Raw genomic sequence first — 20,558 nt, 5'->3', positions numbered from 1 at the left:
CACCGGAAGAGCCAACTCTCCTGGGCAGAGAAACTCCAAGATGCGGTAACGCGGATCTGATCAGCCGGCGCAGCCTGCAACAGTTGCGGGCTCAGGCTCCCGGAAAGCTTGCCCTGAGCCAGGCACTGCTCTAAGTGCTCCACAGTCTCCCTTTCCCCACAAATCCTACTGTTACCATCTCCAGGTCCTGAATGAGGATACCAAGTGCAGATACCTCTAAGCAACTTGGCTTAAGATCACACAGCTAGCAACTGCCATCGCCCGTCCATGAAACAGACCAGACCTCCCGACTCGAGAGCCCACCACATTTCAAGTTACTCTCCAACACCATCAAAAATGTGGTACACAATAGACTACGACAGATGGAAGGAAATTCATGTTACTGGTCACAAATCAAATGCATAAATAAAGCAAATACTATGGAAATTCTACCACGAGTTTCTCTTAACCTAGAAATTTTTCGTACATGCTAGTTTGAACAGCACGTTTAAAAGCATTTCTGCTGTCAATGTAATTAGCACCGCTGAAATGTACACTTAGAAAACGGTAAATCTCATGTATATTTCATCACAATAATGAAAAAACACGAGTTCTATATGCATTATTCTCCTTACCAAGAAGAAAAAAAAGTGACATGATATGAAAATCGAAACCTCTGCACGAAGCTAAGCATCTCAGGACTCTTTTAGTTTAAAAAAAAAAAAAATTAGCAACTGACAGCAGTGGCAAAGCAGCCTGGGAGATCAGAATGCGGGCACTCAGTGCTCCATGCCTCTGAGGTCCCCGGCAAACAAGCTCCACCGTCCTCATGATGCTTCGAACACCTATAAAACCAGTTCTAAACTCTAAACCGTAGAGCTCCACAGAACTTCCGAGAGCACGGAGCAGGATTGCTCTCGGCTGCTGCTGCTTAAAGACCTGGCCAGTTGCCTGTTACCTGCACCTGGGGGAAACGCACTGGAATGGTTAACCAAAGCCCCTGGGAAAGAAAGAAACCAGAGTGCTGGAGAAGCCCTCTGTCAAGCTACAGTTAGGAGACTAGAAACCAAATTCTTTTTGTTGACGAGGACCAGAAATGAAGGCGGTGGCCCTTGCGGATGATTCCAAGTGGCTGTCTAGGATGAAAGTGAAGCAATGCTTAGAAATAAGGTGCAAAACTACAGAAAGTCTCATACTGCAAAAAAAAACTAAAAAAAATCAAACATGTTCTGAGGCCTAAGTCTATTTAGAGTTTTTCACAGGAAAACCAACAAAGATACCAGCCTCTGCTGAAATTATCTGAGTCAAATACAGAAACTGATACTGTACTGACTACAACTTTTCGACAGGAAAGTTCCTTGAGGTTTGTTCAATCGATTAAGGATACCCAAGTCAACATTTTTATGATTCCTCTTTTGTTCTTTGTTTAGCAAACTGAAGTGATAATATTAATACCACCAACAAATAAACTAATTTTTCAATTGGCATATCTTTGGGTGCCCCATATACTTCTAAAGAAAGAATGTGGGGAGAGTGAGATGGGGGTAGTTGGGGGTGGTAAGGAACAAAGACTAATGAGGCTGAAGGGTATTAAACAGGCTAGAACACCTTCCAAGAGCAGTTACTTCTCTATAGGAGACTGAAATATTTGAAATCTACTAATACTGATGGCTAAAACAAGGAATTTAATCATTTTACAACACAGTTAACCTCTCCCTATAAATCTCTCTCCAACAGATTCTGCATCATTTCCAGGTTGCCCATAACCTTTGAACCAGATTACCATTACAAATTCTCCACTGATCTTTTATCACGCAAGAACGAAATAACAAAGAGAAAAGTTTATTTTTAGACTTGCAAAATCCTGTGTTTATTCTTCTAAAACAGAAATCAAACAACTGAACCTGCTTTGTTTGGATTTCAGTAAACCTTGTCTCTCCTAATCTTGAGGCCCTAGCCTCTGCCAGAAGGAAAAGAAGAAAAAGAGCTCCATGCCACGCTGGAAGGTTAAAACACCTGGCCTCGCCAGGCCTTCTGCTCAGGCACATCTGAGCCTCCTGCTGGCCACGGTTCACACTGCCGGGGTCCCATGATATGACACCTGCCTTGTGTCCCCAAGAGGCCAAGGCTGTCCACCCGAGTTCACACTGAAACTGGCTCCATGTTTGAACTACAAACTTCTGCGTGTAATGTTTAAGCAGAAGTGCTTAACCACAAGTTCACCCATTACTTAACTAGCATTAAACAGTAAATGGAAATGGGTGTGTAATTCCCTACAACATTAAGCCCCTGGAAAACCCTACTGCAGCAATGTGACTTTTCAATCACACGGCCACCACACAGACAGCCTCTTTCAACTGGAAAAATATGAGATAATTTTAAATGTAGGAAAACCCTTCCTGCAGTGTGAATATACAAAAATCAGCATAGAAGTAATAAACAGGCATTTCTGCTGGCAAATTCCTCAGGTAAATTTTTTTTTTAATGAAACTGACCAACCATAATTAACAATGCTGCTACTGCAAGCAGAAAGAAGCCCTGAAATCAATCCCGTCTCTTTAATTAAACTAAGATTTTATTCATTTCAGTTCATAAAACTGGTCAACTCAAACACTGCTTTCAAAAGGCAAGCATATTGTCTTCCATATTGCAAACTTGCATACTGACCCTAATAATTGACAAAATAAGCATAGAAATTGATTGTAAGTAAATACTGGTCCTAGGGCCTATGGAAACATGTGGCAGGTTACCATCAATTAAGTTTTATGGACCATCCCTATGTATTGGAGTCAGAGGGATAAATAAGACCCTAAAGGAGTTCACAGCTGACAAGGAAAAGCAGCAATGGAAATAATCAAGCAACTTATAAACTTATTCAGACTTCAAAATTCAGTTCAGATGTCTTCTGCGGAATACTCTGCTTCCTCATTTCTCCAAGCAAGCAGTTAGTCCCTTCTTTATGCTCCACCAGTACTCACTCATGACATCCTATAGAATCAGTTACTTAAACTTGGGAAGCCCTGAGGGCAAGGACCATTTTATTCATTTCTAAATGCAAAAACCTAGCACAATGCTTGGGAAAGAGTAGGCCTTTAGATTCTGTTGCGCAAATAAAAACTATGGGATTACATGCTGTGAGCCATATAAAAAAAGGAACAGAAAAAGCCACCATACTTTGCCTTGGAAGAAGCAGAAGGCGACTTAAGAACATTCATCGCAAGCTGAGTGAGGTTAACTACAAAGATGGGCACTTAGAGAAGAGCCTGTGAAAGACAGCAAGGAATGGAAGGCCAGGACAGCTGACTATTCAGTGTGCAGTCAGTGCAACCAGAATACCAGTGGGGGCAAGTAGGTTGAGAGCAGACGGTAAAACTGGGAAGATGAAGGGGCTTAGCTAGCAGGTGAAAGGAGTTTTCACTGAACAGGCTTTAAAAAACCCCTTGAAGATACATAATTCATGCAGTGACAGGAAGACATATTAGGAGAGTCTTTGGCAAAAAGTTATAAAAGGCATGGGTTTTCGAAGAATTTTGCTTTCATATCCTAGGTTACTGTTCTGCCAGTCATTGGTCTATTTATTTCAATCTATGCTATGTTCCATTCCTACAGCAGCAGGCGATAAAGGGTAAACACCTAATGAAATTCTTATTACCGGTTTTAATTTTTTAAAGAAAGGGAGGGAGGGCCACATTCTTTATAATGAAAAGAAGGGGAAAAAGTTTAAAATAAATATCCTGAATTCCTTTCTCATCATGTACTTAAACATCAAGATATGAGAAGGCAGCATCCCATCCCACCGCCAATAATGAGGGCCCACTTTATCTGGAGGGTGCCCTAACTGGGTTTAACAAGACGAGATGATCCAACAACGGTCAACACAAATCTGGTCCTTCACGTGCTTGGCCCAGGGAAAAGTAACGGCGGCTTCCTGCCATTCGACTTGGCCAGGTTTTTTAAAATCTAAGATAAGGGGATATTGGTGAGCCAACTAGAAGGCACCAACAGGCAAGCAGCAGGTCATCGAGAGCCTCGGCTTTCACTCATGCAGTTCGGCCCTGGACCAGAGGGGAAGCATCGGCCCAGCACAGGGCAGGAGGCCAGGGCGCCTTCTTTCTCCGGGCGACCGGGCTGGGCAGCAGGAGGCGCGCCCGGGCACCGAGAGGCGGGTACCCGGGCGCGCCGGGCGGCGCGGAAAGCCAGGCTGCAAGGCGGGCGTGGAGCTGGGGCTGTCAGGAAGGGAGGCCAGCATCCTCCCTGGCCTCAGGAAAGAACCTGGGCCCCTGGAACTCCTACGTAGCCCGGTTACCCATGGCGAGAGGTTGCTGATGGGAAGCTGGGGTGCGGAGCTAGAGAGCAGAGGCGCGGCTGCGCCGGTTAAGTCCCCCAGGACGCGCGGCCCCCCGGCGCGGCGCGGGGGCGCTGGAAGACCAGGGCGGCGCCCCCGCAACCCCACCCCGACCGCGGCTGCCTGCTCGCGCGGCCACCGACCACAGGCTGCGGGCCCGGCACGCGGGAGGAGGGAGATGCGGCGGCGTTGCCGGGTCCCCAGTTCCGCCGCCCCAGCGATCGGGGAGATAAAAGTTTGCAGCATGCGGCTCGTCTGCAGTGCGAGTCACATCCGCCGCGCCACCTCCTGCAGCACCCGCGCTCACCGAAAGAATGAAAAAAAAAAAAAAAAAACTGTTGAAGCCGGTAGGCCCAGAAGCCGACCGCTCTGCCTCCAGGGCGTGCATGCAGACAAGCCCAGCATCCCGCGTCGCCTGCCGCACCTCCCGCCCGGCCTGGACCGGCCCCGCCGCGCCCGCCGCACTGACCGATAACCTCCTGCAGCTCGTACGCGTCCCTGCAGATGGGCCAGCCGATCGACTGCGCGGCCGGAGTCGTGGCCACGGGAGCCACCGGAGCCGGCGCTGCTGTCGCTGTCGCCGGGGCCGCCGCTGTCACCGGGGCCGCCTGCTGGGGCTGCTGGACGTGCACGGGCGAGCCGCTCGGCTCCGCCATGATGCTGCCGGAGGAGATCGGGAGGACGCGCCAGCCGGCGGACGACCTTCCACTTGAAACTTCCCTTCCTCGCCACCGACACCTCTCGGCCGGCGCACGCCCTCCGCGCCCGCCGCCGCCGCCGCCGCCGGAGCCAGCCACGAGGGGAGGGAGCGAGGGAGGCCGAGCCGGGCGGAGGGAGGAGGCAGCGCCGGCGGAGGCGGGGAGGGGAGGAGGCGGCCCGGTCGCCGCGCTCGCCGCGCGTCCCGAGCCTCGCGCGCGCAGTTCTCTGCCTCCGCGAGGGGAACCGCCGCCCCGCCGCCCCGCCGCCCCCTCCCGCCTCTCTCGCTGCCGGGAAGTTTCCACCCGAGGGGAGTGAGGCCGGGTTGGGCTGGCGTTCGGGACCCGCGTCCCTCGCCCCCTCACTCCCTGCTTTCCCTGAGCCTTCGCCCCAGACAATCGGGCTCTCCGGAAGATGTCCCTTGGGGACCCCGAGGGCGGGGTCGTTGAACCGCCGCCAGGTTCTCAGATTCAGAAAGTCTCCCCAAGTAAGAGAACCTGAAGTTCATTTACAAGTTAGCGAGTGAGCCACCTACACGCCGGCCGTTTGTAGGGCGCCGGTTAAAAAATAACCCGAGTTGTAACTTTCCGGCGCCCTACCTGCCGATAACCCTCTCCCCCACCTTGCCTAATCTAATCGCAGACCTTCTGGTTTTTTTCTTAGTGAAACGTGATGCCTTAGGTCTCTGGCTGTTCATAGACTTCATTAGTTCCAAGCCACTTGGATCCCAGGGAGGTGTTGTAAGGGCCTAAAAAGTTAGATTTTTCTAAGTGTAAGAGATTTGAACTCTAAATCTCAAATTTTAGACCCGTAATAACAAAGCCACCCTAACCCGATAGGTCAAGAGATAGCTGGCATTTCTTTTACAGAGCATAACTGGGTGTCAAAGAATGTACCGCACCACAAGCTGCGTTGAAAACTTAATTAATTGCTGCTTTCTCAACGCTCCTAAAATTACCTCATCCTTAAAACTGCTCTGGTATAACCATAGGTCTTCCTAATTATAGGTGTCATATTTAACACTGAGTGTTCTCTGTGTTTCCCCTGGTAGAGATGACCACGATTGCACCATCCTTTTCTTGAGCTGAAACTGTGCAGTGACCCAATGGTCATAATGATCATTGGGCCAAAATTATCGTGTGTAGTTGTCGTGATGAGGACTATTGGATAAGAAAAATGAGCTTTTTTTTTTTTTTTTTTAAAGAAAAAAGAGATCGTGATACTTTGTCTCCTCTGTTTACATATAAAAATCTCCTTAAAACTTTTTAAAATATAATTCAGATGAAACCCAGAAATTCATTTGGAGAAATGTTACAAGTTCTAATCAAAATATTGATGGAAACTGAACGTGAGTATGGTTAGTGTCTCACAGCATGATACAACAGTTGGGCTAAAGGGGAGTCGATGATTGGGTCTACTCACAGAACTCTATGCTGAACAAAGAAGCTGTACATTGTTTTATGAGGGGATGTTCTTAAACGGTATGTTGATTTTAATGTCTGTCAGGAAACAGACAACTTCATGAACTAAATTCTAGCCTTTGATGTTTTAAACAGGGGAATAAGAGGGACCTGGAATGCTCTAACTGTTCACCTCTTCAAGTGCTGTTCCCTACCCGAAGAAACTTTTAAGGACTGTTTTTAAGGGAAAAGAAAAATGCTTAAGTGAATATGAATTCCATTTTATCATATGAATTTTTACTTTGACTTTCGAACCATGAAGGCCAGGAAACTCTGAAGGCTTGGAAAGGTCTTGGAACTTAATAAGAAAATATAATGCTGTCAAGACTAATAGCACAGATTTGAATCAAACGCATATCGCTTAGTTTCTCACAAAGAACAAGGTTCTGTAGTCGTATACCCGGTATCTGTACCGAGCTGACTGCTTTCCACATGGCTCCCAGGAAGATGACTTGAAAGAACTGATGACTCAATGCAGACCCATCACTATTACCAGTAAATCAGTCTGAAGAAGAATGTTTACTATCATTGGCCTTTGGCATCATTTTTATATAGGAAGAACAGAGCACGAGTTATATTTTTAACTTATAGAGAAGCACTGGATTAGAATTTTAAGTTAATGTTTCCATAAACAACTGAGTAAAGTGGCACTTAAAACTTGGAAATATGTGTATTTAAAAAGTATTCAACTGATATGCAATTTTCCCTCAAATCCCATTTCTAAATTTAAAGTGAAAGATGACAGGGAAGGAAGCCTTTAAAATATAAACAAGGTTCATTTCAGTACATAAAGAACACGTTCAGTCAGAAACTGTAAAACATTAGGGAAAAATAGGCTAAACTTTGTTAAGTGTTTACATCTACTTCAGTATATGTCGGAGGAGGCAATGGCATCCCACTCCAGTACTCTTGCCTGGAAAATCCCATGGATGGAGGAGCCTGGTAGGCTGCATTCCATGCGGTCGCTAGGAGTTGGACACGACTGAGCGACTTCACTTTGACTTTTCGCTTTCATGCAGTGGAGGAGGAAATGGCAACCCACTCCAGTGTTCTTGCCTGGAGAATCCCAGGGATGGGGGAGCCTGGTGGGCTGCCATCTATGGGGTCGCTAAGAGTCGGACACGATTGAAGCGACTTAGCAGCAGTATATGTCAGGGTATATTAACTTCAGCACTTTAAATTTGTGCCAGATATTCTCTGTGTTGTAGAGGTCTGTTCTGGCCTCAACTCACTAGATGCAGTAGCACCTCACTCTCGAGTCATGACTATTAAAAAGGTCTTCTCTCAGTTGTGCCCAACTCTTTTGCAGCCCCATGGTCTGTAGCCCGCCAGACTTCTCTGTCCATAGGATTTCCCAGGCAAGAATACTGGGGTAGGTTGCCATTTCCTTCTCCAGGGGATCTTCCTGTCCCGACCCAGGGACCAAACCTGGGTTGCAGGTGAATGCTTTTATCTCTGAGCCCTCAGGGAAGCCCAAAAAGGTCTCCAGACATAGCCAAACGCCCTCTGAAGAGCAAATCACTGTTTTAGGTAAACTGAATATATAAAATTATCCTTTTACAAACAGATAATTGCAGTCGTTATTTGTTTTACAAAGAACTTAAGTAAGATTTAGTTATTCATAAAACCTGAAGTTCAGAATATGCTACCCCAAGATATGCCACTTTGGCATAAGAATTATTTTGAGCTGAAAGCAATTAAACAATAGACACAAGACGAGATCTCTTTCCTCCCCCAATCTGCCTAAAAGCAGGACATAAATTTCCCTTTGGTAAATGAAATTTCCACTTATAAAGGAAATTTCCATTTGCAAAGGTGCCCCCTCTGCCATACCAGGAAGAGAAGAACAACTCTTACGGAGATGGTGTTGAGATAAGTCTGCACAAACAGTTTCTTGTCTACAAACTGTTTCTCCCATACATTTCCTAGTTACCTTCCTACAACTTGCCCCCCACACCAGAAGCCCTAACTCCCTTTTCCTTGTCTAGTCACTTCTCCATAATTTATCACCCTTTGTTAAAATGGTATATAAGTTCCCCTTTCTAACCACCTCCTTTCACTCAGTGCTGCTGCTGCTGCTGCTGCTAAGTTGCTTCAGTTCGACTCTGTTAACCACTGAGTATTCCTGCACAACTGTGCGTTTCACATGCAAATAAACTTTGGTTTTTTCCTCTTGCTAATCTGTCTTTTGTCAGTTTAATTCACAGGCCTCCAGTTATTAAACTTGAGAATTTAGAGGAAAGTTTTTCCTTCTGTACAAACTTTTGAATACCTAAAAGATGTGTAGTGTAATGGCCAAGACCTTGAAGAAAGAATGAGCCAGATTCAAATCTTACCATTACCATCCTTTCTTTATAATGTCCAACTTTGGACTGACTTTAACTCTCTGAGTCTCTGTGTCCTCATTCACAAAAGTAACATCATAACTTTGACACTGAAGAATCTAAGCTACTCCATTTTGTTAACAGAAAAACTCCATTTTGTAAGGTTCCAGGAAAAGAGCCTTTGGAAATCCAAGAGCCTTTGGAAATCCCCTGACCTCACCCCACCGCCCACGAGCCAATCGAACCCCAGACCAAAATCTCCTGACTTAATGCTCAGGAACTTGTGGTCTACCTAGACAATAGGGACCAATCAAGAACCAACACACAACCCTTTGAAAGAAAGTGACCAATCAGACATTCCCCTACCTAAAAATCCTTTTTTCCATGTATACTCCCTATATAAGCAATGTAATCCAAAACCGGGGGCTCCTCCCTGTAGCCGCTGTGTCGGTATAGGTGGAAGCCCCAGCTCAAGCTTGGTAATATAAATTCTCTTGCTTTTGCATCAGATATCGGCTCCCTGGTGGTCACTGGGAGATTTTGCTACTTGGGCATAACAACATGGGTTGTTAAAACATGATTTTTATGTAAACAATTTAATGTAATGGCTGACACATAGTAAATATTCAATAAAATGAAAACTCTTAACATCATCATCTTTTTTTTTTTTTTTTTTTTTTGCCCTCACAGCATAGCATGCAGGATCTTAGTTCCCTAACCAGGAATAGAACCCTTGGCCCCTGCAGTGGAAGTGCAGAGTCTTAACCACTGGACTGCCAGGGAATTTCCATCATCATTATTCTTACCTGCCAAGATTTGTAATAAAACATAGAAGAGAAAGATTTACAATAAAGACAACTATGAACTGTACAGAATTCCCCCTGTGTGTGTTAGTTGCTCAGTCATGTCCTACTCTTTGCAACTCCATGGACTGCAGCCCATCAGGCTCTACTCTATCGATGGGATCCTGTAGGCAAGAATACTGGAATGGGTTGCCATTTTCTTCTCCAGAGGATCTTCCCGACCCAGGGATTGAACCTGTGTCTCCTGCGTTATAGGCAGATTCTTTGCCATTTGAGCCACCAGGGAAGACCAAAAGCATTCTGAGGGCAGGCATTTTTGTTCCTTTGGTTCATTGCTGTATCCCAGTGCCTGGAATAACATCTGGTACAGAACATACTCAGTAAATATTTGTTGAATGAATATAACAGGTTCAAAATGGATAAAAACATGCTTTTAAGCATCTAATGAGTCAGCCATGTCAAGGGTGGATTGGATGGGAGGAAGCGAGGCAGAGAGACCTATTTGGAAGCCACTGAAATAGTCAAGTTAGAGAAATGTGTATGTGAATAAAGTCATGATATTGAGGATAATGATGAGGGGGTAGATTGAAGAATTATTTAAGGAACAGAAAAATGGAACTTGATGACAGATGAGATTCCTTTAAAAGTAAAATTTCCCAAATGCATTAAAAAAGTAGATGTACACAAGTACAATTTCTAAAGTGTTTTAGAAATACTTCTTTTGAAGGAATGAGAGGCTCTCGATTGACACATGGTCTTTCTCCCATGGTTAACATATCGTCTATTGCAAAGTCACTTCTATTGCATGGTGGGCAAAAACCAGATATTCTTGGGTATGAAGAAAATCTATCACCATATTTCCCATCTCCAACTCTTTTATAATTCCTGTATTAGTAACTATGTTTGAGGGGAAAGTTGTAAAATAGTTGAATTTTTATTTCATCAATTGCTTCCAAAGACAAGGATCCAGTGTTTTCTGAGTTAGGGTAATGGCAGGGCATAGAAGCAAAGTTTAAGTCTATAATAGCTGGATTTACATACTTGATCTGTACTTACCAGCTGGTGGCTTAGACCCTCTGAGCTTCTGTTTTCTTCAAAGGTATAATTCTCCCAGAATGACTGGGTTGCAGTAAAGATGAAATGAGTTGGTATGTATAATACACCTTACCCACAGGACACTCTTTAGTAGTATAGTAGTGGTTCCAGAATTTCCTCCCAGGAGGGACTCAAGGGTGATAGTCTCAGGGAGATGTGGGTCTTATTGATTGAAATACATCACACCAAAAGGTGTGTCAAAGGCCCAAACCCCAATATTTGCAGACCCTTATCTGCAAATAGGGTCTTGACAAGTTAAGATTAGGTCAAAATAGAGCAGCTGAGCCTATTGCAATGACTGGCATCCATACAAGAAGAGGAGATTTGGACCCAGGGACACAGACACACCCAGGAAGAATGCCATGTGAGGAGGGAGGCAGAAATTGGAGTGAATGTCAAAGAATGCCAAAGATTGCCAACAGCAACCAGAAGCTAGCAGAAAGGCATGGAGCAGGTTCTCCCTCAGGAACCAACCCTGCTAACACCTTGATTTTGGACTTCTTAGCCTGCAGGCTTGAATCAGTTTCTGTTGTTTTACTCCACTAGTTTGTGGTACTTTGTTACCAGCCCTAGAGAACTAATACAGTGGGATTATGGAATTCATTCTTTAGTTAATTGTGTTTCATCTGGACCAACTTTAGCAGTGAGCACCAACAGAAATAGTCACTCCTTTGGAGCCATCACTCTACCAAAGCCCTGGACTTTATACTACAGCTTGGGGTGGTTTGGGGTTTTGTTGTTGTTGTTTTTTGGGGGGCGGATATTTGTTTTATTGTTTGGTTGTTTTGTGTGGGTTTTTTGGTGGGGTGTTTTTTGGCTTTTTGGTTGTTGTTACATTTTGATTGTTTTGTTTGTTTGTGCCACACTGGGAGGCATGTGTGATCTTAGTTCACTGAACAGGGATAGAACCCATGACCCTGGTATTGGAAGCATGGAGTCTTAACCACTGAACTACCAGGGAAGTCCCTACAAATTGTTTTTAATATAATTTTAAGTAAAAAAAAAAAGAGTAAATATCTAAATGAGTTTTCAGCAGAGATGTCAAATAGCCATTTTAAAAAATGCATTTGAGAACATATGAACCTTTCCAACTTTGAAGACCAGGCATCCTATACTTAGCATACCCATAAAGATGTCATGTGCTTGCCACTGACACAGCTGATGTTCTCAAAGTCCAGAGCCAGTGTGATCCAATTTTATTAGATTAACGTGATTTAGTGTTAAGGTATCATTGGTTCCTATTTCCCAACTATAAATGGAAAGAAAAGATTAAATCTATATTAGCTGAATTATTACAGACAATGCTTTCAAAATTTGTGTGATTTAAGGTGTTAAACTTACATGAATTATAATGTCCAGACATGTGTTTTCATTTATTTCCCAACCCACTGTTGAAACTGACTTTCTATTGCATTTTACATTACAGACAAAATTGCAACGGTGACATTTAATGCCTCCTTACTTATCTCAGAGGTTTCTGACCATGATTTCAGCCCTGAAAGAGAGAAGCCCTACTCTCTCTATCCACTGGGGAAGACCTCCCTCCATATTTAGCAAGGCTTGCTGTTTGCTAAAACATCTAAAGGCATTATAGTAAATCTGTGTGGCATATATATATGTGTGTGTATATATATATATATTTTTTTTTTATGATGTAATCTATCTAAAAGCTGATAGTCTTGTCCCAGGCAGACTGACATAAAAATGTAATTAAAAGCAATTTGATTCTTTATTGCTCTCTCCAATGAATCCCATTCATTACGCAAAACAGCATTTTCTGAAAAAATTCGCTCAACCCTTCTCAGCTTTAAATTTTTCCAAACACCAAGGCTCTCTTTTCCTCTCTATTAAAAAATCTTCCCACCAAAACTATCTACAAACCCTGAATACTCTTTCATCTCTGCCTCTCTTGCCTCGCACTAGACTCAGATCTTTATCAGGAGAGGCACCTTGAGTTACCTGTATTCTGAAAAACAAAGGAAGGTCAGGGGCTGCCCTGGCTTATAAGGGGTTTGAAGTAAAACACTTAATAATTAACTTATTAATTTTCTTTCATTCAATAAACACATTTTAGGGACTATAATTTTCATGACACTTTGGCAAATGCTTTAGAAAAGTAAAACACAAAACTTTCTCAGCCCTTAAGAATCATATAACCCATACAATCCCATTTTATCCAGTATCCAATCTTTTGGCATCCCAGCTGCCCACAAGTTACTGAAATATGTAAACAACACTTAAAATAAGGAGAATAGCCCAAACCACAGGTCACAGAGATGTAATATGATGGGTTGATTTGTTGATCAAAATAAATCACTTCTATTACTGTTGACTGGAAAAGTCTAAAAGACGAAAACAAAGAACCCATGCCCAACTGGCACTAAAGTCAAGAATTCTAAGAGAAATGGCAGGAAATAGCAAGAAAATAAAAATGAAAACTAAGGACTTCCCCGGTGGTCCAGGCTAAGACTCTGTGCTCCCAATGCAGGGGGCCTGGGTTCGATCCCTGGTCAGTCAAATAAATAAATACAATAATCTGAAAATCAGACAAAAGAGGGAAAGTCCCTGGTAGTCAAGCACTTAGGACTCAGTACTTTCACTGCCATGACCTGGGTTCAATCCTTGGTGGGGGAGCTAAGATCCCACAAGCCATATGTGATTTAAAAAAAAAAAAAAGGACAAAACAAATAGTAAGCAGAAGAAGAGATGGATATTAGAGGCAGCTAGCGAGGTAGATGCTTTTGCTATTAAGCAGTTAGGTGAGGATGCAAAAATGGCCTTGAAGAAAGCAAAGAATCGTAAGGAAAGGAAGTTGGGTGTCAGGGCCAGACCTGAATCCAAGGAGACACAGTGCAGGTGCGAGCACATATGTCTACACAGTGTGAGCAGCGGGACGGCATCACACCGACCGGCGCGGGCCCCGCCCCGCATGCCAGCATGCCAGAAAGCTCTCCCAGGGTTGCCAGATCTTCCGGCTGCTTTAGGAGAAGCCAACAGATCTCATGCAACAATTTCATGCAAAATTTTTCCATTTTTAAATATTGGCCTGAGTAGATAAAATACTGCACAGAATCTGATACCATATACATAATGTTTTAAAACAAGAAAACACTAAACACGGTCTTTAATAAATACACAGTGAAACATGGGTCTGAATGATAAACAAGGATAGTGGTTATCCCTGGAGAGGACAGGGAGGGGAGAGGCATGCCAAGGGGTTTTATAGCATCTGCAATGTTTTATTGCTTTAATAAAAATCTGTAATAAGTATAGCAACAGGAAAAGATTTGTTAGACTAGATGGTATGTCCATAAGTTTCTATTATATTAGTGACACTACTGTTCCATACGTTTGAAATATTTCACCATTATAAAACAATAACACTGCACAGGCCAAACATTTTCAGTCCACGCTGCACCAGTGGAGCAGAGTTTTGCAGCATTTGCATAGCATGATTGCAAAGGCATACAGCCCACACTCAGGTTAGAGCAGGCCAAATAGCGCTTTGGCCACCCTTCCCACCTAGAGGAAAACATAGGTGGTCCAGGTGGGCTTCAACCTGGATGGACATCAGAGTCACCTGCTCAGCTTGTTAAAACTTCCCATGCCTGGTGTCACCTAGATTCTACTAAATCATAACCTGCATCTAGAAACTGGGCAGCAAGGAGATTCTGATGTGTAGCCAGAGTTGAAAATAGCTGTGATGGTCCTGAGAACATGACTGTGACACAGGAAAGCCACAACAACAAGAAAAGCAACCAAGTCAGGGGCTCCCAGTGAGGTGACAACTCTAAAGGCTCAGCGGTCGCTGATGGCTTTCCTGAATTAGGCACAACAAATGACAATGAAAGTAAAGTACTCATTTAAAAGGACTAAGTCTTTTTGTAACAAGAAAATTGAAATAAGAACTGTTGGAAAAATATTTTTCAAATATTTTCCTTGAAATGGTTAGAACAAAGTTTAACTCAGTGCATTATTTTAAAGACACACACTGTATACCTGTGCAAGCTTGGGACTGTGGAATGGTGGAAAGATGGAGAGCGCCATCCCTTAACTCTCAATGAAACTTAACATCTAATGGGACAGACAGACATATCAAAAAATAATTTGTCTCTTGGGGAGATGGAAACTGGTATTATACGATTCTAGTTTGGCCTCAAAGATTCCAAAACTAGAGCATTCAAGTTATTGGGCCACAGTGTCTTACTTTAACCATTCTCTGATGGCCTGGGTTTGGTACAGAGTCCTTAGAAGCTGAGAAAGAAGAGCAAAATGGAAAGGAACCGTCTTAAAATGATTTCAATTTCATATGGCATTACATATATAAAGAGTTCAAAAATGATGTGTTGACATGGAAACAACATAAATGTCCTTTGATGGAAGAATGGATAAAGAAAATGTGGAACATAGAAAATGGAATACTACTCAGCCATAAAAAGGAATGAAATAACGATATTTGTAACAACATGGATGGACCTAGAGATTATCATAGTAATGAAGTCAGAAAAAGACAAATACTGTATGATATCATTTATTTGGGGAATCTAAAATATGGCACAAGTGAACTTATCTACAAATCAGCAACAGATGCACAGAGAACAGACTTGTGATTGCTAAGGGAGGGCGTAGAGGAGGGATGGAGTAGAAGTTTGCAATTAGCAGATATAAACTATTATATATAGGATGTATAGCACAGAGAACTATATTCAGTACCCTGGAAAAGAATACCAAAAGAAACATATATATATATATATAAGTGTGACTGAATCACAACACTGTAAATCAACTATACTTCAATATACATTTTTTAAATGATGTCCTGGAAAACTGTTCTTACTATAAATTAATCAGGTTTATCCACAAAAGCCTTTTTCCTGATATAAAGAGATTTTTGTCCTTTGCAATAAAGAAGACATCAGTGTGACTTTCTCTTTCAGAACCCCACATCTGAATGAATCACTGAGTGAATGGATAGCATTTCAATCCTCATAACCAAGATAGCATTGGATCATAATATCCTCCTTTAGGATAAATTTGAGGAATGTCTATAATTCAAAGCATTTCCTTTTATAGCAGTAGCTACAGATTATGGGTACATTGCATCAAGCATTTTAGGTGCATCATCTTGATTCATCTTCACCTACAACCTGCTGAGGTAGGTCACGTTATGTGCATTTTTATAGATGGAAAAACTGAAGGTCACAATGGTTAAAAAAACAAACTGAACCACATCTCACTTTACTTGCGGCAGAGCCAGGATTCAAACATGCTCTAACTCAGCACTATATTCCTCCATCACTCAACAAGGAATATTTGCTATTATTACATTAAAACTTCTCAACAAAGTTTTATTAAGATAAATTTCAATTTAGTTTTAATTAAAAACTCCAGGTGATATACTATGTGGCTTAAGTCCATCTAAAGCCAGAAGGTCAGGCTGTAGATAGCCAGGAGATAATCACTAAGAGTGGTGTGTTCCTTCTTCAGGCATCAGTTTTTGGTAATTTTGAGTTTGGAGACAAATATTCCTTATGTGCCTCTATTTCTCCACCCGAATATTACAAATATTAGCTCCAAAACTACCTTTATGTGCTCTCAACAGTACCCTCTGAACAATGGCCATTGTTAATCTGCATTTTAAAAATGCTAAAATAACAGTCTGTATAATCAATATAAATAATTTATTAGTTTGGTCTGTAAATCAAGTAAAAGCTACATGACAGTATTTCATGGTTCAATGAAGCAGTTAGTTTAGTCAAGTAGTGAATAATCTTCAAATCAATTGTTCCTCAAATACAAAAAAAAAATAGAGTGATGTATAGCTAAGTAATTCAAGAGACTAGAAAAGGCTAGGTAATATTACAGAATTTTGACACATATTTCAATAGATAATCCAATGATTTTTCATCCTCCTGTGTTTAATTCTTTAAAAACATAAAGTAAATTTTTGAAAAAAAGAGAAAAGAATCACTGTGTTTTAGTGTTATTTTCAAGTCAATTAATGCACATTGAATATGGAAAATTATAGTGGGCTTACCACTTTGTGTTCCTGTGACTGGGCTGTCAAAGCAGGCCTGTCATTGCCTTAACCATTTGAGTGCATAAAGAAAGGCCATTATGTTTTCCTCTCTCATGAAAATGCATGGCCCATTTTGTGTTTTCCACGGATATGGCATGGATTTAATTCAGCGAGCGAGGTACTCGCTACACTGAAAGAAAGGGCTCATGGGAGTAATATGATGTCAGGAAAATATTATTTTATTGGCACAAACATTTTGTTCAAAGATAGCAAGAATGTTTATTGTGCAGTGGGAAGCAGTGGCACCACAGAAACCCGAGTTCATATGTCTGTTGCCAGAGTTTTGTTCTTTCAAACAAGCAATTAATCATGGGAATAGTGGCTGATGACAAATTTAGATTACGAAAGAGCTTCATCAATTTTTTATTTTGAATACATATGTATTTGTACAAGTTCTAAAAATTTAAAGTAGGAAGGGCATAAAGTGAAAATTGCATCTCTCTCCTGCCTTTATCTTTCACCCATGTGTTTCTCTTTCCTAGAAGCAACATTATTATCTTGTTCTTACATCATATGCATATACAACCATATTTATATATTGTTTTTTATACTAATCATAATATACATACTGATCCATAGTCCCATTTCTTTAACAAATGTCTTGGAAAAGGTGTCAGGGAGTCCTAATTGTTGCTGTTGTTTTTTTAACCTAGCTCTATGCTGTCCATGTTCCCTTTCTCACTGAGGTATAATTTTCATTTAGTAAGATATAGAGATTCAATTTGATGCTTTTTGAGAATTGAATACTAGGGTATAACCATCTCTCAAAGCAAGATGTAGGACATTTCATAATTCTTTTTTGCATGGATGTGCCATGACTGATTTAACTAGATCTCTGTTTTTGCACTCTTTTGTTGCTATAAATAAGCTTGCAATGAATAGTATGTACACGTATGATATTGTATATGTCTAGGTGCACCTATGAGAAACTTCCTAGAATTAGGATTGCTAGATCAAAGGGTATATGCATTTTTAATTTGGAAGGATATTGACAAATTACATGTCATACTAATTTACATACTAATTTACGTTCTGACTGACAATTTATGAAAGTTCTTTTTGCAGTATACTGTGGTTAGTAAACTTCTTGATCTTTGTCCACTGGTAGGTGAAAAAGCATGATTGTAGCTTTAATTTTGTTTCTCTCAAAATTAAAAGATGCTGAGCATCTTTCCCTGTGTTTAAAAACCATAACACAGCTTCATTCCAAAAGAAAATCTGAGCCAAAGCAAAGGTGCTGTGAAGACTGTGCCATGAGCATGGAGTGGGGAGAAGACACACAGAAGATGTAACATTTATTCTGACCTTCCAAGAGAAGCTGGACAAAGGAATGTGTTTCTGAGGACAGTAGAAACTTGAGGAAGCTTGATATTTTCAGTATGACCTGAAAAGGAGATGCCAAAATCTAGAATCGAAAAGTTCAAGAAACCAAAGTTCTAAGAAAGTATGCCTGCCAGAATCACAAATGAGGACAACGTTAATTTGTTTCCTCAACATAAATGTTATTGTCCAAGCTGAACTAATCAACAAACAGTCAACAGGCTTCTTATGCAGACATTCTAAAACATCTGTGGGATTGTGTACCATGCAAATCGCTGCTTGATCATCCATTTTATTTACTACAGTTTGCTTTGGACAACCTTTGGCTAGTCTTTAAAATCAGAGCCATTCTGAAAGGAAAAAAGCGACCCAAACAAGAAAGAAAACTCACCACTAAGGATATTAAAAAGACAGTGACTTCAGTTCTAATGGCAATGCCAACAGAAAAGATTCAAAATACTGGAAATCACTACATAGCTCCCAATGTGACTTGTTTGAAGGAAACAATACTCTTTTAGATTTAGAAATTCTTATTTTAAGTTGGTTCCATTGCTGGATAATTATTTATTCCATGTTAATCTATCAATCAGGGATACTTAAAATCCTTCAGCTACCCTTCCTCTCTCCCATAAAGTATTTCATGTAACAATGGAACAACAGAAAAAATTATTCCTTAGTTTATTAGACTCCCACTCATTAGCAGCAAAGTATTGTTAAAATTATTTCTCTTTCTTGGACATCAGTTTTATGTCGAATTCCTATAACAAATTGTGGTGCCTAATTAACTAATAACGTCTCTGGCATATAGTAGTCTCTCAAAAAAATGTGTGTTCACTTCCGCACATCGGTATTTGATTAAGATTTGTTGCTAGACCCAGAAGTAACAATTAAAAATGAAACTCTTGAGATTTCAAAGGACTGAGTATGAAAGATTTAGGTTTCAAATTAGGAAGAATTTTCTTTTACCAACACCTGTGATAAAAAAAAAAAAACACCTTAATAGGAACATTTAAGGAAAAGAATGTACAAAGACATATTGTTAGAGTTTATTTGCAAAGACTAGAATTCAGTTTAGCTAGTTTACAAGACATTAAAATACTTCCAGATTTGGGGAAAGGGATAATGGAACTTAGTCTGGGTTGAAGTTTCAGGAAAGCTTCCCACAGCCGTATTTCACTGTTGGGGCATTAACCTGGGTTGAACAGCATCCCCTCAAATTCATGTTTACCTGAAACCTGTAAATGTGACCTTTTTTGGAAACAGGATCTTGCAAATGTTATCAAGATGAAGTTGTGCTGGATTAGGGGGAGCCCTAAGAGAACGTCTAGCATCCTTAAAAGGAGGCAAAACAGAAGAGACACGGACCCATGAGAAAAGGACATTTGAAGCTGAGGACAGGGATTGAAGTGAGCCATCTGCAAGCCAAGGAAAGCCAAGAACTGTCAGCAACTCCAGAATCTAGAAGAGTCAGGGAAGGATTGCCCCTAGAGCCCTCAGACAGAAAGCAGAGCTCTACCAGTAACTTGAGTGTGGACTTGTAGCCTGCAGAATTGTGAAAGAATACATTCATGTTGTCTTATTTTTTATTATTTTTTTTACTAATTTATTTTAACTGGAGGCTAATTGCTTGACAATATCGTAGTGGTTTTTGCCATACATTGACATGAATCAGCCATGGGTGTACCTGTTCCCCATCCTGAAGCCCCTCTTGCCTCCCTCCCCATCCCATCCCTCAGGGTCATCCCGGTGAACCAGCACGTTGTCTTAAACTGCCCCACTTTGGGGGCTTTGTTAGGGCAGCCCTGGGAAACTAATATAAGCGCCAAGGGAGCTGCTGAATCTTCCATAATCAGGGATGCTCCAGCTCTAGAACTACCCTTCTGCCTCAGTAGTTAATAAAACTTCAAGATCAGGAAACTACTAGAGTCAGGAGACCAGGCAACCTGAGGTGGTCAGAAAGTATCCCTCTTGCTGGTTCCAGAACTGTGGCACATCAGCTACTAGCAGGCTACACTCTGTCACAGGGCATAATGCGGGGTTCCGTGAACAACAGGGCTTTAGCTAACATTCCCACAGAAAAAGCAAACACTTCATCATCATTGTATCCAGCAGTGGAGGAAGAAAATGCAGGAGGAGCGCAGCCTCAGAGTGGCAAGATCATCTGACAGGTCAGTCCTACAGCACATCCAGAATTCCAGCTGCTAGGGAGTCTGTGCGGAGAAGGCAATGGCACCCCACTCCAGCACTCTTGCCTGGAAAGTCCCATAGACGGAGGAGCCTGGTGGGCTGCAGTCCATGGGGTCGCTAAGAGTTGGCACGACTGATCGACTTCACTTTCACTTTTCACTTTCATGCATTGGAGAAGGAAATGGCAACCCACTCCAGTGTTCTTGCCTGGAGAATCCCAGAGACAGAGGAGCCTGGTGGGCTGCCGTCTATGGGGTCGCACAGAGTCAG

At 42.0% G+C, this 20,558-nt stretch overlaps 1 protein-coding gene and 1 long non-coding RNA gene across 4 annotated transcripts in view; one reads left to right on the top strand and one right to left on the bottom strand.

Moving 5' to 3' along the window:
• Positions 1-5,035, bottom strand: part of STK39 (serine/threonine kinase 39) — a 317,482-nt gene extending 312,447 nt beyond the window's left edge. For both annotated transcript variants that reach the window (XM_060409809.1, XM_027964892.3), the window contains exon 1: positions 4,794-5,035. In XM_060409809.1, coding sequence (XP_060265792.1) covers positions 4,794-4,980 — 187 coding nt within the window. In that variant the 5' untranslated portion in view covers positions 4,981-5,035. The remainder of the gene's footprint in view (positions 1-4,793) is intronic.
• Positions 5,036-5,165: 130 nt separating this feature from the next.
• On the top strand, positions 5,166-12,707 carry LOC121818709 (uncharacterized). Of its 2 annotated transcripts, none has more exons than XR_009599329.1 (2): positions 5,166-6,368; positions 6,577-12,707. It is a non-coding gene; the product is annotated as an uncharacterized LOC121818709 (long non-coding RNA). The 2 variants fall into 2 exon arrangements; XR_006058769.2 differs by having other exon boundaries at positions 5,166-6,377.
• Positions 12,708-20,558: the final 7,851 nt, after the last annotated feature.

Source organism: Ovis aries, chromosome 2 (genome assembly GCF_016772045.2).
Source record: "Ovis aries strain OAR_USU_Benz2616 breed Rambouillet chromosome 2, ARS-UI_Ramb_v3.0, whole genome shotgun sequence".
NCBI lineage: Eukaryota > Metazoa > Chordata > Mammalia > Artiodactyla > Bovidae > Ovis > Ovis aries.
The sequence above is the reverse complement of the archived record's forward strand: the minus strand, read 5'-3'. Positions and strand labels throughout refer to the sequence as shown.